General features: G+C 32.6%; 3 protein-coding genes across 3 annotated transcripts; all 3 read right to left on the bottom strand.

Moving 5' to 3' along the window:
* Nucleotides 1–2074: 2074 nt before the first annotated feature.
* LOC111370655 (1-aminocyclopropane-1-carboxylate oxidase-like) lies at nt 2075–3662 on the bottom strand. The gene is made up of 4 exons (XM_022992476.1): nt 3416–3662; nt 3082–3308; nt 2668–3001; nt 2075–2555 (listed from the first exon to the last, which is right to left on the bottom strand). Exons 1-4 carry the CDS (start codon nt 3518–3520, stop codon nt 2268–2270), a joined length of 954 nt encoding a protein of 317 aa, XP_022848244.1. The 5' UTR covers nt 3521–3662; the 3' UTR covers nt 2075–2267.
* A 4669-nt stretch (nt 3663–8331) lies between these two features.
* Nucleotides 8332–9249, bottom strand: LOC111370123. Its single transcript, XM_022991826.1, has 3 exons — nt 9054–9249; nt 8679–8806; nt 8332–8445 (listed from the first exon to the last, which is right to left on the bottom strand). Exons 1-3 carry the CDS (start codon nt 9247–9249, stop codon nt 8332–8334), a joined length of 438 nt encoding a protein of 145 aa, XP_022847594.1.
* Nucleotides 9250–10330: 1081 nt separating this feature from the next.
* LOC111370656 (1-aminocyclopropane-1-carboxylate oxidase-like) lies at nt 10331–11801 on the bottom strand. Its single transcript, XM_022992477.1, has 4 exons — nt 11617–11801; nt 11294–11520; nt 10876–11209; nt 10331–10786 (listed from the first exon to the last, which is right to left on the bottom strand). Exons 1-4 carry the CDS (start codon nt 11719–11721, stop codon nt 10499–10501), a joined length of 954 nt encoding a protein of 317 aa, XP_022848245.1. The 5' UTR covers nt 11722–11801; the 3' UTR covers nt 10331–10498.
* Between the last annotated feature and the right edge of the window lie 227 nt (nt 11802–12028).

Here is a 12028-nt window from a genome sequence, read left to right on the forward strand (position 1 = left end):
CTATTAGGACAACATTGTGTTTGTGACATTTGCTAGAAGTCTCCTGAATGTATTTGCTTTTCTTAAACAGATTCCCTTTTGAATAAATAGTTTGGTCATATAAAATTCTGCACGAATTGTATTGAGGGCCTATTTGACACTCATTGTTTTAAAAGTTAAAGAATTTTGAATAGTACTTTTGGAGAATGTGTGGTTAAAAAGGAATATTTATTAATTTGTGTGTCGAATATTTTATTGTGTGAAAATGTGGTGAAAAATGATATTGTAGCAAACAATTTAAATTTTTAAAAGTTGTCAAACATGGGCTAAATTCTTTGATTTATGGAGAAAAGGTTGGGTCACTCACTCTCATAAAGAAACCTTAAAAGCTTACAGCTTGGATGGAAGAAAAGATTTTTAAACAGATGGACTATCTAAGTACAATTAGAGCACAAAAGAGACAGATACTATTGGATTTATGCTAATTACTTCTCAGACAGCAGAAGTTGGACCCAAATTAGTAGTTTTTCCATGGCCTTAAAGGCCTCAAATCTTGGTTATTTAGCCTGGAATTTGAGACCAGCATAGAGATTCACGGAGTCCTCGAATAAGTAAGATGTGTTATTCTGCAAGTAGCGTATGGGGGGACGGAAGGTAACTGTGAGTTGTTAACTGCTTGATCCTACTAAATTTCGAGGTCAACACAATCAAGTCCACTTTGAGAATTTTGAAGTTCAAGGTGACAAAATATTATGAAGCCTCTAAATATAATTTTTTTACTAGGTAGCATCCATTTTAGCTCAATCATAGTCAATTCAAACACAGTTTCTCATGGTGAGAAATATTATACCTATGACACTTACTCACAATTTGATTCGTTTGAGATTCAATTCTCACATTCAAAAAATAGAACTAAGACCTTCTGAAAATCAGTTTAGTTTGTGAGTGATGACTACAATTTATTGCCTAAAATATTATATATTTAAAAGTAAAAAAAAAAAAAAAATCAAAAGTAGCTATCAAATATGAAGAATAAAAAACTTAAATAATAATAAATTTAAAAAATCAATTATGGGTAGTGAGATAGCCTTTTGCGCAAGGAAAAAAAATGGGGTTAAATACATTAATGACCACCCAATTTTATACTGAGTGCCACATTGATCATCCAAATTGATTTTGTTTTACCATAGCTACACAACTTCTTACTAAGTGTTACATTGGCCACTTAATTTGATTTTGTTTCACTATAACTATCTCATTTCATACTTAATGTCACATTGGCCACCCAATTTGATTATGTTAAATAAAGTTACCAAGTGGCTTCACTGAATCTAAGTATGAAGTTGGGTGGTCATGGTGAAACAAAATTAAATTAGGTGGCCAATGTTACAATAAATATGAAGTTGGGCAGCTTTGTTGAAACAAAATCAAATTGGATGGTCAATGTGACACTAACTATAAAGTTGGGTGATCATTGGTGAATTTAACTCCAAAAAAATGACATCAACATCGATAACAAGCAAACTGTGAGAAGCAAAAAAATCGAGTGCATGTTTGATATATATTGATTTATTTTATGATTTATTAGATGATCATTTTCAACCATAGATTTCCACAATAAAATATCTTGCACATACATCAAAACTTTTTCCTACATTTTACCCACACATTCTCCTAAAAATCATCATTTAAAACTCTTTTACCTGTATAATAATGGTTGTCAAACAAGCTGTGATTGCAAAACAAATGTATAAATTCATAAAGTAAATGAGTTGGTGGGTGAAAGAGAGGACCGAATCTAGGCTCCAACAAAAAACTTGATAGGATTATTTTCCTTTTCATTTAAGCTATTTGTATATTAAGTTTGACACCTTATTGATAGATGGGATAATGTGACAAAGATTGTAATGGTTGATTTAAATGTGTAAGATGTAAAAGATGATGCGAGATTGTGTCAAGTATAAATTCGATAAGTTTAAGTGTAAACTAAGATCTACATGTAGCAAGATTGTTTCCTTTCAAATTTGGTAAAACTAGGTGTTTTATTTGACAGAGCAATCAATGGAACAGTTATTTTTCCAAAAACAAAAAAAGGGTAGTTCAAATCATTGCCGTCCATGGCTTCTTGCTCTGTAAATATTAAATACAGTAGAATTCAACACAGGCAAATTCTTTGATGAACAGAGAATTTTATAAGTTTACAATCCTTCCAAATATAAGAGGACTATATTAAGATTGGACTGAGGAGATTAAGACTCTTCAACAGTGAATTTTAATCTAATTACTACTTAAACAATAGCAGTTGGACCCAAATTAGGTGTGTTTTCCATGGCCTTCATGGCTTCAAATCTTGGTTCTTTAGACTGGAATTTGAGACCAGCATAGAGCTTCATGTATTCCTCAAACACGAATTTTGGGTACAAATCTTTATTCTCTTCTCTCTCTACCAATGCCGATGCTGGATAAATCACAGCATCACTTCCAGGATTATAGAATGATGCAAGGGACATTCTATTTCCATCTGTTTGCGCAATCACTCTGTGCATCACACTCTTGTACTTTCCATTCGTAATCACCTTCACACAAAGTCGGAAGGAATTAAGCCTTAATCTTAATTACAAGAGCAATAATAAGCAGAAACAGAATAAAAAAAACACGGGTTTCAGTAGCTTTTACTGTTGGGCATACCTCGAGTTGGTCGCCAATGTTGATGACAATGGAGTGGCGCTTAGGTGGCACATCAACCCATTCACCGTCTTTAAGAAGCTGGAGGCCACTGACCTTGTCATCCTGGAAAAGTAGGACGATGCCACCGGCGTCGGTGTGTGCTCGAAGTCCTTTGATGAGATCCGGCTGGGGGCATGGGGGATAATTGCTGACCTTGGTTCCGAAGGTAGGGCCTTTAGAGCCATAGAATACCTTTTTCAGATAGCCTCTCTCTAGTCCAAGATTTTCACAAAGCAAATCAAGAAGATGCTCAGCCAATTTCTCTAGTTGTGCTGCAAATTCCTTCATAGTCTTCCTGTTAGCATTCAAAAAATATTCAACTACGATCAGAGAATCCCAGGTATAAAAGTTGCTTATGAAAACTGAGTAATTAACCTGTATTCATCTTCAAGATCAGGGACTTCTGCTATGTTTGAAACAGGAAGATGGCGGAGGAAGAAGGTACTTTCCCAGTCTAAATCATTGATTTCAGATTGAACAGCTTCAAGTCCTTTACTCGCTACCATTTCCTTAAATCTTTGCTCCATGCATTTTCTGTAGTGTTCCTTTGTTAGCCTCTCTACAGTGTCCATGAATTCGGGAGAAATCCCATGATTTAACAGCTTAATTACCAGATCAACAACCATAGTAATTATTAGTTCAAATTTAAGAATCACTTCGGTTCTATGTATGTTAAGTTGCATAGTAACAAAACTAATAATATTTGTACCTCAAAGAAACCCCAGTTTTCACAAGCATCTTTGATCTTCTCCATTGTTGCAGCCCTTTCTTCTCCATTGAGCTTCTTCATATTAATAACTGGAAAACTTGCCATCTCTCTGTCTCTCTCTAGTTATTCTTATCTCCGTCTTGCTATTTTGAGTTTTTGAATCACAGTGTTGAAGGGGAAACCTGGAGGGTAATATATAGTGGTTTTCAGGATATGGAGAAATAGCAGAAGATTTATTATCCCCAAAAAAAAAAAAAAAAATTCCAAATCTAATAAGATTTTCCAGACAAGACTGGTGTGGAAACGTGATCACATCTTCATGGACCCATACCAACTTTATTATTAGCATGATCTTTGGCTTTTTTCATCGACCAAACGTTCAAACCTCCATTTGTGATATGGGACCTAACTCAGGCTGGCCGCCAATTTTTCCCATGCACGCTTGTCGTTTATAGGGCTGCTTGATGAAACTGCCTTTTAACATTTTCCTACCTAGTACCTACAGTAATTGTTTAAGGTTTTCAAAATTATTTTCAATACACGTGTTTGATATTTTAAATAATATTTATGCAAAGAAAACTATTTTAATGATACTTGATTTGGAATTTGGAAAGAATGGACGTTTCAATTTGATTTTGTCATCTATGGAATTGCTATTTGCTTGTTTCTTACGTTTTAGCCGTTTCTATTATTTTAAAGTTTTTAATTCACTATAAACATTACGCCCCATTTGAGCCACATTATTGTAAAAATAAAAATGAAAAATATAGTCGTTATGGATTCCACACAAGAGATAAAAAGTCAAATATGGTGACTTGATGTAATGAATAACAGTCATCTTTTTCATTTTAATGAGAAAATAATAAGGCTCTAAAAGGGTTATATGGCTTGATCATATATGGTCAAGAATGTATTTTAAAATAATAAGTTGATAGAGAATATGTAAAACAAGAAAATATTTTGGGTTTATGTGCAATATTATTTTTATTAAAGAATGTGTTGTTAGAAAGAAGAGAGGGAGAAATGTATTTTGAAAATAATGGAGATTAAACAAGGACTTCTAAATCATGAAACCCGTGATTAAATATTGGTGATTTTTTATTTATTTATTATTATTATTATTATTTTTTTAAGGGAGGTAATACATTATCATTTATGATTTTTTAACCAACTATAGATGCGGCAACTGGCAAGTTTTATTGAAAATAAAAATACAAAATAATACATACATGGGAGAGAGACAACTTCTAGTTAAAGACGTAAAACAAATAATCAATTGAACTCCCGTCTGGAGGCAGGGAATACAATATAAGAGCTATATAAATAGTACATTGATAGAAGAGTACATGATTTGAACTTAAATAGCGATGAAAAAAATAGCTGTCTGAAAATTTATTCAAGTTGCAAATGCATCTTGAATCCCAATTTTGTATTGCTGTCAAAACGTTTTGAATCATAAAAAATAATAATAATAATTGTTAAAATTTCAAAAATTGTCAGTTTTAGAATTGTTTCACCCCGATTTTGCATTCTTATCACTGTCGACGTCAGGCAGCTAATAAATTATTTTTCCAGATTGACACTTTAATTCTTAATTTAATAGTCAGATTAGTAGCCTCATTCTTATGAGAAAGTAGATGTTTGAATTATGTAGTGAAAGTACTCGAGCGAATGTTAATTTATGTAGAGATAGATGAACGAGGGAAAAAAAATAGTTAATTTTAATTTATGTAGAGATGGATGAATGAGAAAAAAAAAAAAAAAAACTAAATTTTAGATGAAAATGAATAGTAATTGAACTTTTGGTGAAAAGAATTTAAAAAGTTTTTATGTAAAGTGTTACATAATGCAACATAAAGGGTGTGATATGTTATTTTCGATTATGAATATTTTCGTTTATTTAACTATTTTTTATGGCAAATTTGTAAGTGTCTTTTAGCCAAAGTTATTTTTTTGTCAACATAATGTACAGGATAATATGTAAAGTATAATTTTTTAAAATATAGCGTGTTATGTGTAAGTATACTCTATACGTTTATTCAAATGCATAAAACTTGTGTTTCTTACGGAATGTGTAGATAAAACGATAAATGGGTGTGTGTGTGTGTCTATATATATATATATATATGTTGGTTGAAGTTAAGATTTGCTTAGGGGTGGGCAAAAAATGAAAATTCGTCCAAACTCGAACCATGTCCAAGCCTAGATTTGCCAAAATATGCACAAAATAGTATTGCACTGGTTTAGGGATAGACATCGGGTGCTTCAGTCCAAGCATCTTGAGAATCAGACTGAGCATACAATTTAGTCCCTAAACTTTGAAAATTTTCCTTTTTAGCTCTTTTTTCGTTCATTTCTTCTAAAATGACTTTATATCATCAAGTTTTACTTAACAAACATTATCTGCAAGAGATTAATTTATAAACCATAAAAAATACTCCCAAATATTCACATTGGACGATCTAAATAAGTGTATAAAATACATTTACCATTTTTTTTTGTCAACTTCTCCACATTGTCCAGGCACTCAGTATAAATTCTATGATTCACCAGCTTAAATAATTATGTCAAGATTACAACAATAATATTAATACAAAATTAACAATCCTTTGGCTTTTTAGGCTTTATGTATTTGTACCTCAAAGAAACCCAAGTTCTCATAAGCATTTTGATCTTCTCCATTGTTGCAGTTCATTCTTCTTCAACTTGTCATCTCCTACTATTTTTGTCTCTACTTGTTTGACTCTATGAATCACAATGTTGAGGGGGTGATCTTGTTTGGAATAAATTTTGTGACGTATTATAGCTGTCCGATCCAGTTATATTAAATATATGGAAATTTCAAATGCATCTTTAATGCCAAGTTGTTATTGTTCTAGAATTCTTAAATAAAAATATATTTGATTTCGTTTTAACAGATTATTGGAAGAAAAAGGGTCGTCTATGTGGCCTGACTCGACCCGAATTGAAACCATAACTTTCCACCACTTCTAACTTACATAAAACACCCACTCTACCTCAAAATCAAACACAAACAATGCAATTTGGATTGTAGAATAGAGAGAAAAACACTTGAGGGTGGTGGCTTGATTTTGAAATTATAACATCTCAAATTGGGTTCTTTGAATGTGAACATCAAACTTCTTTCTTGGTGATTGAGTTTCTAACCAATACGCGGCTACATGATAGTGTAGAAAGCAAGCGATCAAAAGGCAAGTAATTCAACCTTGTTTTGTGATTTCAAGTAAGTTTTACTACTTGAAATTCTATTATAAGCATGCAAGCTTGATTTACATTGGCATCAAAGCCTAAGTAGATTGTGTTTTTGCTTTAAAAAATGCTTAAAATGTTTTAGAATATCGAAATGCATGAATTTTGTTTTCTTCGAGAAGCTTCAACATCATTAATGGAAAATTTTAATATAATCTATATAAAGTCATGGAATTTATACCATATGTTCATAATATTATGTAGAACATATCTAGAAAATTTTGCTTCATTTGGATTTATATTTTGGGAGAAAAATCGAGCACTAATTTAGAAAATCGAAATTTCATTAGGTTTCACATTGTCCATTGACACGGTTGGATAGACTTTCTCGAGAACTTTCTAATGGTATAAAGAACATTAACTTTGACTTAAAATCGAAGAAGTTATGACCTTCCAACATGTAAATCAAGCTTGCATGTTTATAATCGAATTCCAAATAGTAAAACTTACTTGAAATTACAAAACGATGTTGAATCACTTGCAGTTTGATTTCCACATCATTTTGTACCCACTTATTGGTCAGAAACTCAATCATCAAGGAAGGAGTTTGATATTCACAATCTAATAACCCAACTTGTGATGTTATACTTCCGAAATGAAGCTACCGTCCTCATGGTTTTTTCTCTCTATTTTACAATCCAAATTGCATTGTTTTGTGCCTGATTTTGTGGTGGAGTGGGTGTTTTATGAAAGTTAGAGGTGGTGGGAAGTAATGCTTTCAAATTCAAAACCTCAACTCCCTCAACTTCTCCCTCCAGACAACTCCCATGCAATTTGGGTTGGATCTACCCACATAGACAAGCCTTTTTTTTTCCAACCTATTCCATTCGCATATGATGGGCTTGACTTAATCTTAATATAATATTAATTATATTATCTCAATATATCCAAGATCATATAAATAAATGGATCATGTGACCAACAAGTTAATTTAAGAGCACTCAATGTTAGATACTTGTTAGGAATATATCACAATTCTACTAGAGGAAATATATTTCTGTTTATACCCCAAGCATATTTTATAATACTAGTTTGAGTATTTCTAACCCCTCAATTAATAAAAAAAAAATTCAAAATTTTTATTTATATTGTATTATCTCACAAAACTCAAATAGTCAACACAATTGTCCAATCAGTGAATACAAGGTGAAGAGTTAGATAAAATAGTCTTCATTTCCTACTCGAATCAATTCATTTCAAGTCATTTGCTTTTTTAAACATGTCCCATCAAATCGAATCATCCATAATTATTGGGAACATGCTAAAGTATAACAACACCAAATTAAAATTTTGAAAAATAATCAAAAGTCATAAGAGTATATAAGTAAGATTATATGTGCTTCAGAGACACACACAATAAAGAAATAGTAATCGATTCTTTCATTTCTCATTGCTCATTAAATTAAAGCACAAGTGTTATGAAATATGTGTTATGATGTTTTCTTCCTTTCTTAAGGCATATATCTAATCTTATAAATTAAATACACCGTACATATCATAGTTAATATATTTCTCAATATTTAACATGAGTTCTTATTTATTCCTCTAGAAAATCCCAATCGAGAACTTGATCTAGATTTTAAACTAGTTTGATGGATAATAAAAACTATTTCGATTACTTGTTGTAATATCATCTTGATACCTCATCAAGACGGCTGTATCATGTACACAGTATGATCGCCCTGTTTGATCTCATCACATCCCAATTTGCTTGAGCCGATTGTTCTTGTGAGTAAACCAATTTCAACATATTTGAAATACTTTATATGTGCATATTAAATAGTTATATGATAATCATAACAAAAGATTACTCTTAACATATGAACTCAAGAATATTGTTAATTAATGGAAATATAAAAAAGTTTACATAGTACATAATTCAAATTCTATGCAATCTCATAGAATTAACAAGATTAACAAATACATCTATAGGGATAGATTTAGTAAATGGATTAACTACCATTTGATGCATAAAAATATATCGCAAACTTACTTCTTTCTTTCCTATGATGACTCTTGCAAATTTATATGTTGTATCAATGTATTTGATTCTGCTACAATACTTGAGATTCTTTGCATATGCAATAGCAACCTGATTATCACAATAAATCAAAATAGGTCCTATGTCACCATTAAAGACTCTTAGGTGCTGAAAGAATCTCTTTAACCAAACAACTTCTTATACTACTGAAGCACATAGTATGAATTTTACTTTCATTGTGTACAAGGAAATGTATGTTTGTTTCTTGCAACTCCAATACATGGCACGATTATTAAATTAAGTAAGAATGCATATCCCTAAGTTAATTTGCGGTCACAAGGTTTTCATCTCAATTAGCATCTACGTATCATTTTAAGCACAAATCACCTCCTTGATAGCATAGAGAATAGCTAGCAGTATCCTTCAAGTGTCTTAATATCCTCTTTACAGCTTTCCAATGTTTTATTCCAGAATTAGATTGATACCTACTGACCAGGCGAACGACATAGCAAATGTCGGTATGAGTACAAATCATAACATACATCAAGGTCCCAAACACACTGGAATATGAAACTCTGGACATTTCTTCTTTTTCCTCCGGAGTCCTTACCAAGACTTAGAGTTTCGCCTTTCGATACAAAAAATGTCAATGGAGTTGCAATTCTCCATTTTGAAACATTCAAAATATATATATATATATATATATATATATATATATATATTTACCTAATCTAATGTCCATTTAGAATGCAATCACATTATGCATGAGCTCTATCAAGCCTTATAAGACTAAAATACTCTCTCTCTCTCTCTCTCTCTCTCTCTCTCTCTCTCTCTCTCTCTCTCTCTTTAATAGTTAAAATTTTGTTTACTAGACAATCGAATTTAATCTGATGTACCAAATACATTTAAAGAATAATGCTATTCCTCGATTGGGTGTTCCACCATGATAACTTATGAGCCAATCAAACTTCTTCCACGGTCCAAATTATTCTCCCTTTTTTTATTCTATGGATTTTGTTTCTTCTTTCTCTCTATCCATTTACTGATTTACAAGCCAGGAGCTTGAGGATGCAGCTTCATAAATTCTTCGATCAAATTCTGAAAAATGAAAAATAAAGAAAAAAAATGTATTCATGATATATTGTAGTAGTCAAGTCACTTTTCACTTTATCTCCTTTACACTCCCATCATTTTTTATTTTGGGCTTTTCAATATTTATTATGAAAATTGATTTTTTGACCATTAAAGAGAAAAGTTTGTGAGAAAGTAAAAAACGATGGTTAAAATGGTGAAATAACAGTCAAAAATTGATTTTTTGAGATAAAAAATTGTTACCAAACAGCTGCTTTATATAATTTTGACAAGTGACCTCTTGAGTGTAAGTCTCCAAACCTTTTAACAAAAATTCAACTTTCCATTGGCAAAAAATTGACATCAAATCCGATAACAAGCAAACTGTGAGAAGGGAGAAAAATGATTCTAAAAAGTAAAGTGAACATTTTATTCCAAAATAAATGTAACAAACTTATAAATGAGCGGGTTGGCGAAGATAGCCATGAATTTCGGCGCCAACAAAGATTTGATTCCATTATTTTCTTACAGTAAAACTAGGTGTTTGATTTGACGGAGCAATTGCCATTCATGGCTTCTTGCTCTGTAAATACAGTAAAATTCAACGCAAAGACAATTTCATTGATGAACAGAAAACACAATAAAATCCAACACAAATATTGGACTGAGAGGATAGAGAGTTTTCAACGGATTCACTAGCTTTAGCTATTAGCTCATAAGTTTACATGAACGACAGAGAATTTTAACCTAATTACTACTTAAACAATAGCAATTGGACCCAAATTAGGTGTGTTTTCCGTGGCCTTCATGGCTTCAAATCTTGGTTCTTTATCCTGGAATTTGAGGCCAGCATAGAGCTTCATGTAGTCCTCAAACACGAATTTTGGGTACAACTCTTTATTCTCTTCTCTCTCTACCAATTTCGATGCTGGATAGATCACAGCATCAGTTCCAGGATTGTAGAATGATGCAAGGGACATTCTATTTCCATCTGTTTGTGCAATCACTCTGTGCATCACACTCTTGTACTTTCCATTTGTAATCACCTTCACAAAAAGTCGGAAGGAATTAAGCCTTAATCCCAAGAAAACAACGGAATATAAAAACCTCGAGTTGGTTTTACCGTTGGGCATACCTCGAGTTGGTCGCCAATGTTGATGACAATGGAGTGGCGCATAGGTGGCACATCAACCCATTCGCCATCTTTAAGAAGCTGGAGGCCACTTACCTTGTCATCCTGGAAAAGTAGGATGATGCCACCAGCATCAGTGTGTGCTCGAAGTCCTTTGATGAGATCCGGCTGGGGGCATGGGGGATAATTGCTGACCTTGGTTCCAAAGTTAGGGCCTTTAGAGCCATAGAATGCCTTTTTCAGATAGCCTTTCTCTAGTCCAAGATTTTCACAAAGCAAATCAAGAAGATGCTCTGCTAATTTCTCTAGTTTTGCAGCAAATTCCTTCATAGTCTTCCTGTTAGCATTCGTAAAATATTCAACTAAGATCAGAAAAATCCCAGATAATGTAAAAGTTAGTCATGAAAACTGATTAATTAACCTGTATTCATCTTCAAGATCAGGTACTTCTGCTATGTTTGAATCAGGGAGATGGCGGAGGAAGAAGGTACTTTCCCAGTCTAAATCATTGATCTCAGATTGAACAGCTTCAAGTCCTCTACTCGCCATAATTTCCTTAAATCTTTGTTCCATGCATTTTCTGTAGTGCTCCTTTGTCAGCCTCTCTACAGTGTCCATGAATTCGGGAGAAATCCCATGATTCACCAGCTTAATTACAAGATCATCAACCATTAATTTTTAGTACAAATTTAAAAATCCTTTTGGTTTTATGTATTAATAACAGAACTAATTATATATTTATACCTCAAAGAAACCCCAGTTCTCACAAGCATCTTTGAACTTCTCCATTGTTGCAGCCCTTTCTTCTCCATTGAGCTTCTCCATGTTAATAACGGGAAAACTTGCCATCTCTCTCTCTCTCTCTAGTTATTCTTATCCTTCTCTTGCTGTTTTGAGTCTATGAATCACAATGTTAAGGGGGGAACCTCGAGGGTAATTTATAGTGGTTTCCATGATATGGTACCAGTACTACTGTACAAGAAATATGTAGCAGAAGATTAATTAATTTATTACCCAAAGAATCCAAATCAAATAAGTAAGATTATACTGACAAGACCGGTGGAACACGTTCGTGATCACATCTTCGTGGACCCATACCAACTTTATTATTAGCATGGTCTTTGGCTTTTTTCGTAGGTCAAACCTCCATTTGTGA

Source organism: Olea europaea, chromosome 21 (genome assembly GCF_002742605.1).
Source record: "Olea europaea var. sylvestris chromosome 21, O_europaea_v1, whole genome shotgun sequence".
In the NCBI taxonomy this organism is placed as follows: domain Eukaryota; kingdom Viridiplantae; phylum Streptophyta; class Magnoliopsida; order Lamiales; family Oleaceae; genus Olea; species Olea europaea.

What these genes read in the sequence shown, in the direction of transcription:
- LOC111370655 (XM_022992476.1), bottom strand. Translation starts at nt 3,520, where the DNA reads ATGGCAAGTTTTCCAGTTATTAATATGAAGAAGCTCAATGGAGAAGAA. An exon ending in GATCTTGAAGATGAATACAG is followed by an intron (nt 3,002 to 3,081) that starts GTTAATTACTCA and finishes GAATGCTAACAG; the next exon opens with GAAGACTATGAAGGAATTTG. An exon ending in ACATTGGCGACCAACTCGAG is followed by an intron (nt 2,556 to 2,667) that starts GTATGCCCAACA and finishes CTTTGTGTGAAG; the next exon opens with GTGATTACGAATGGAAAGTA.
- LOC111370123 (XM_022991826.1), bottom strand. Translation starts at nt 9,249, where the DNA reads ATGTCCAGAGTTTCATATTCCAGTGTGTTTGGGACCTTGATGTATGTT. An exon ending in TTCTCTATGCTATCAAGGAG is followed by an intron (nt 8,807 to 9,053) that starts GTGATTTGTGCT and finishes ATGGTGACATAG; the next exon opens with GACCTATTTTGATTTATTGT. An exon ending in TCATCATAGGAAAGAAAGAA is followed by an intron (nt 8,446 to 8,678) that starts GTAAGTTTGCGA and finishes GCACATATAAAG; the next exon opens with TATTTCAAATATGTTGAAAT.
- LOC111370656 (XM_022992477.1), bottom strand. Translation starts at nt 11,721, where the DNA reads ATGGCAAGTTTTCCCGTTATTAACATGGAGAAGCTCAATGGAGAAGAA. An exon ending in AGAACTGGGGTTTCTTTGAG is followed by an intron (nt 11,521 to 11,616) that starts GTATAAATATAT and finishes CTTGTAATTAAG; the next exon opens with CTGGTGAATCATGGGATTTC. An exon ending in GATCTTGAAGATGAATACAG is followed by an intron (nt 11,210 to 11,293) that starts GTTAATTAATCA and finishes GAATGCTAACAG; the next exon opens with GAAGACTATGAAGGAATTTG.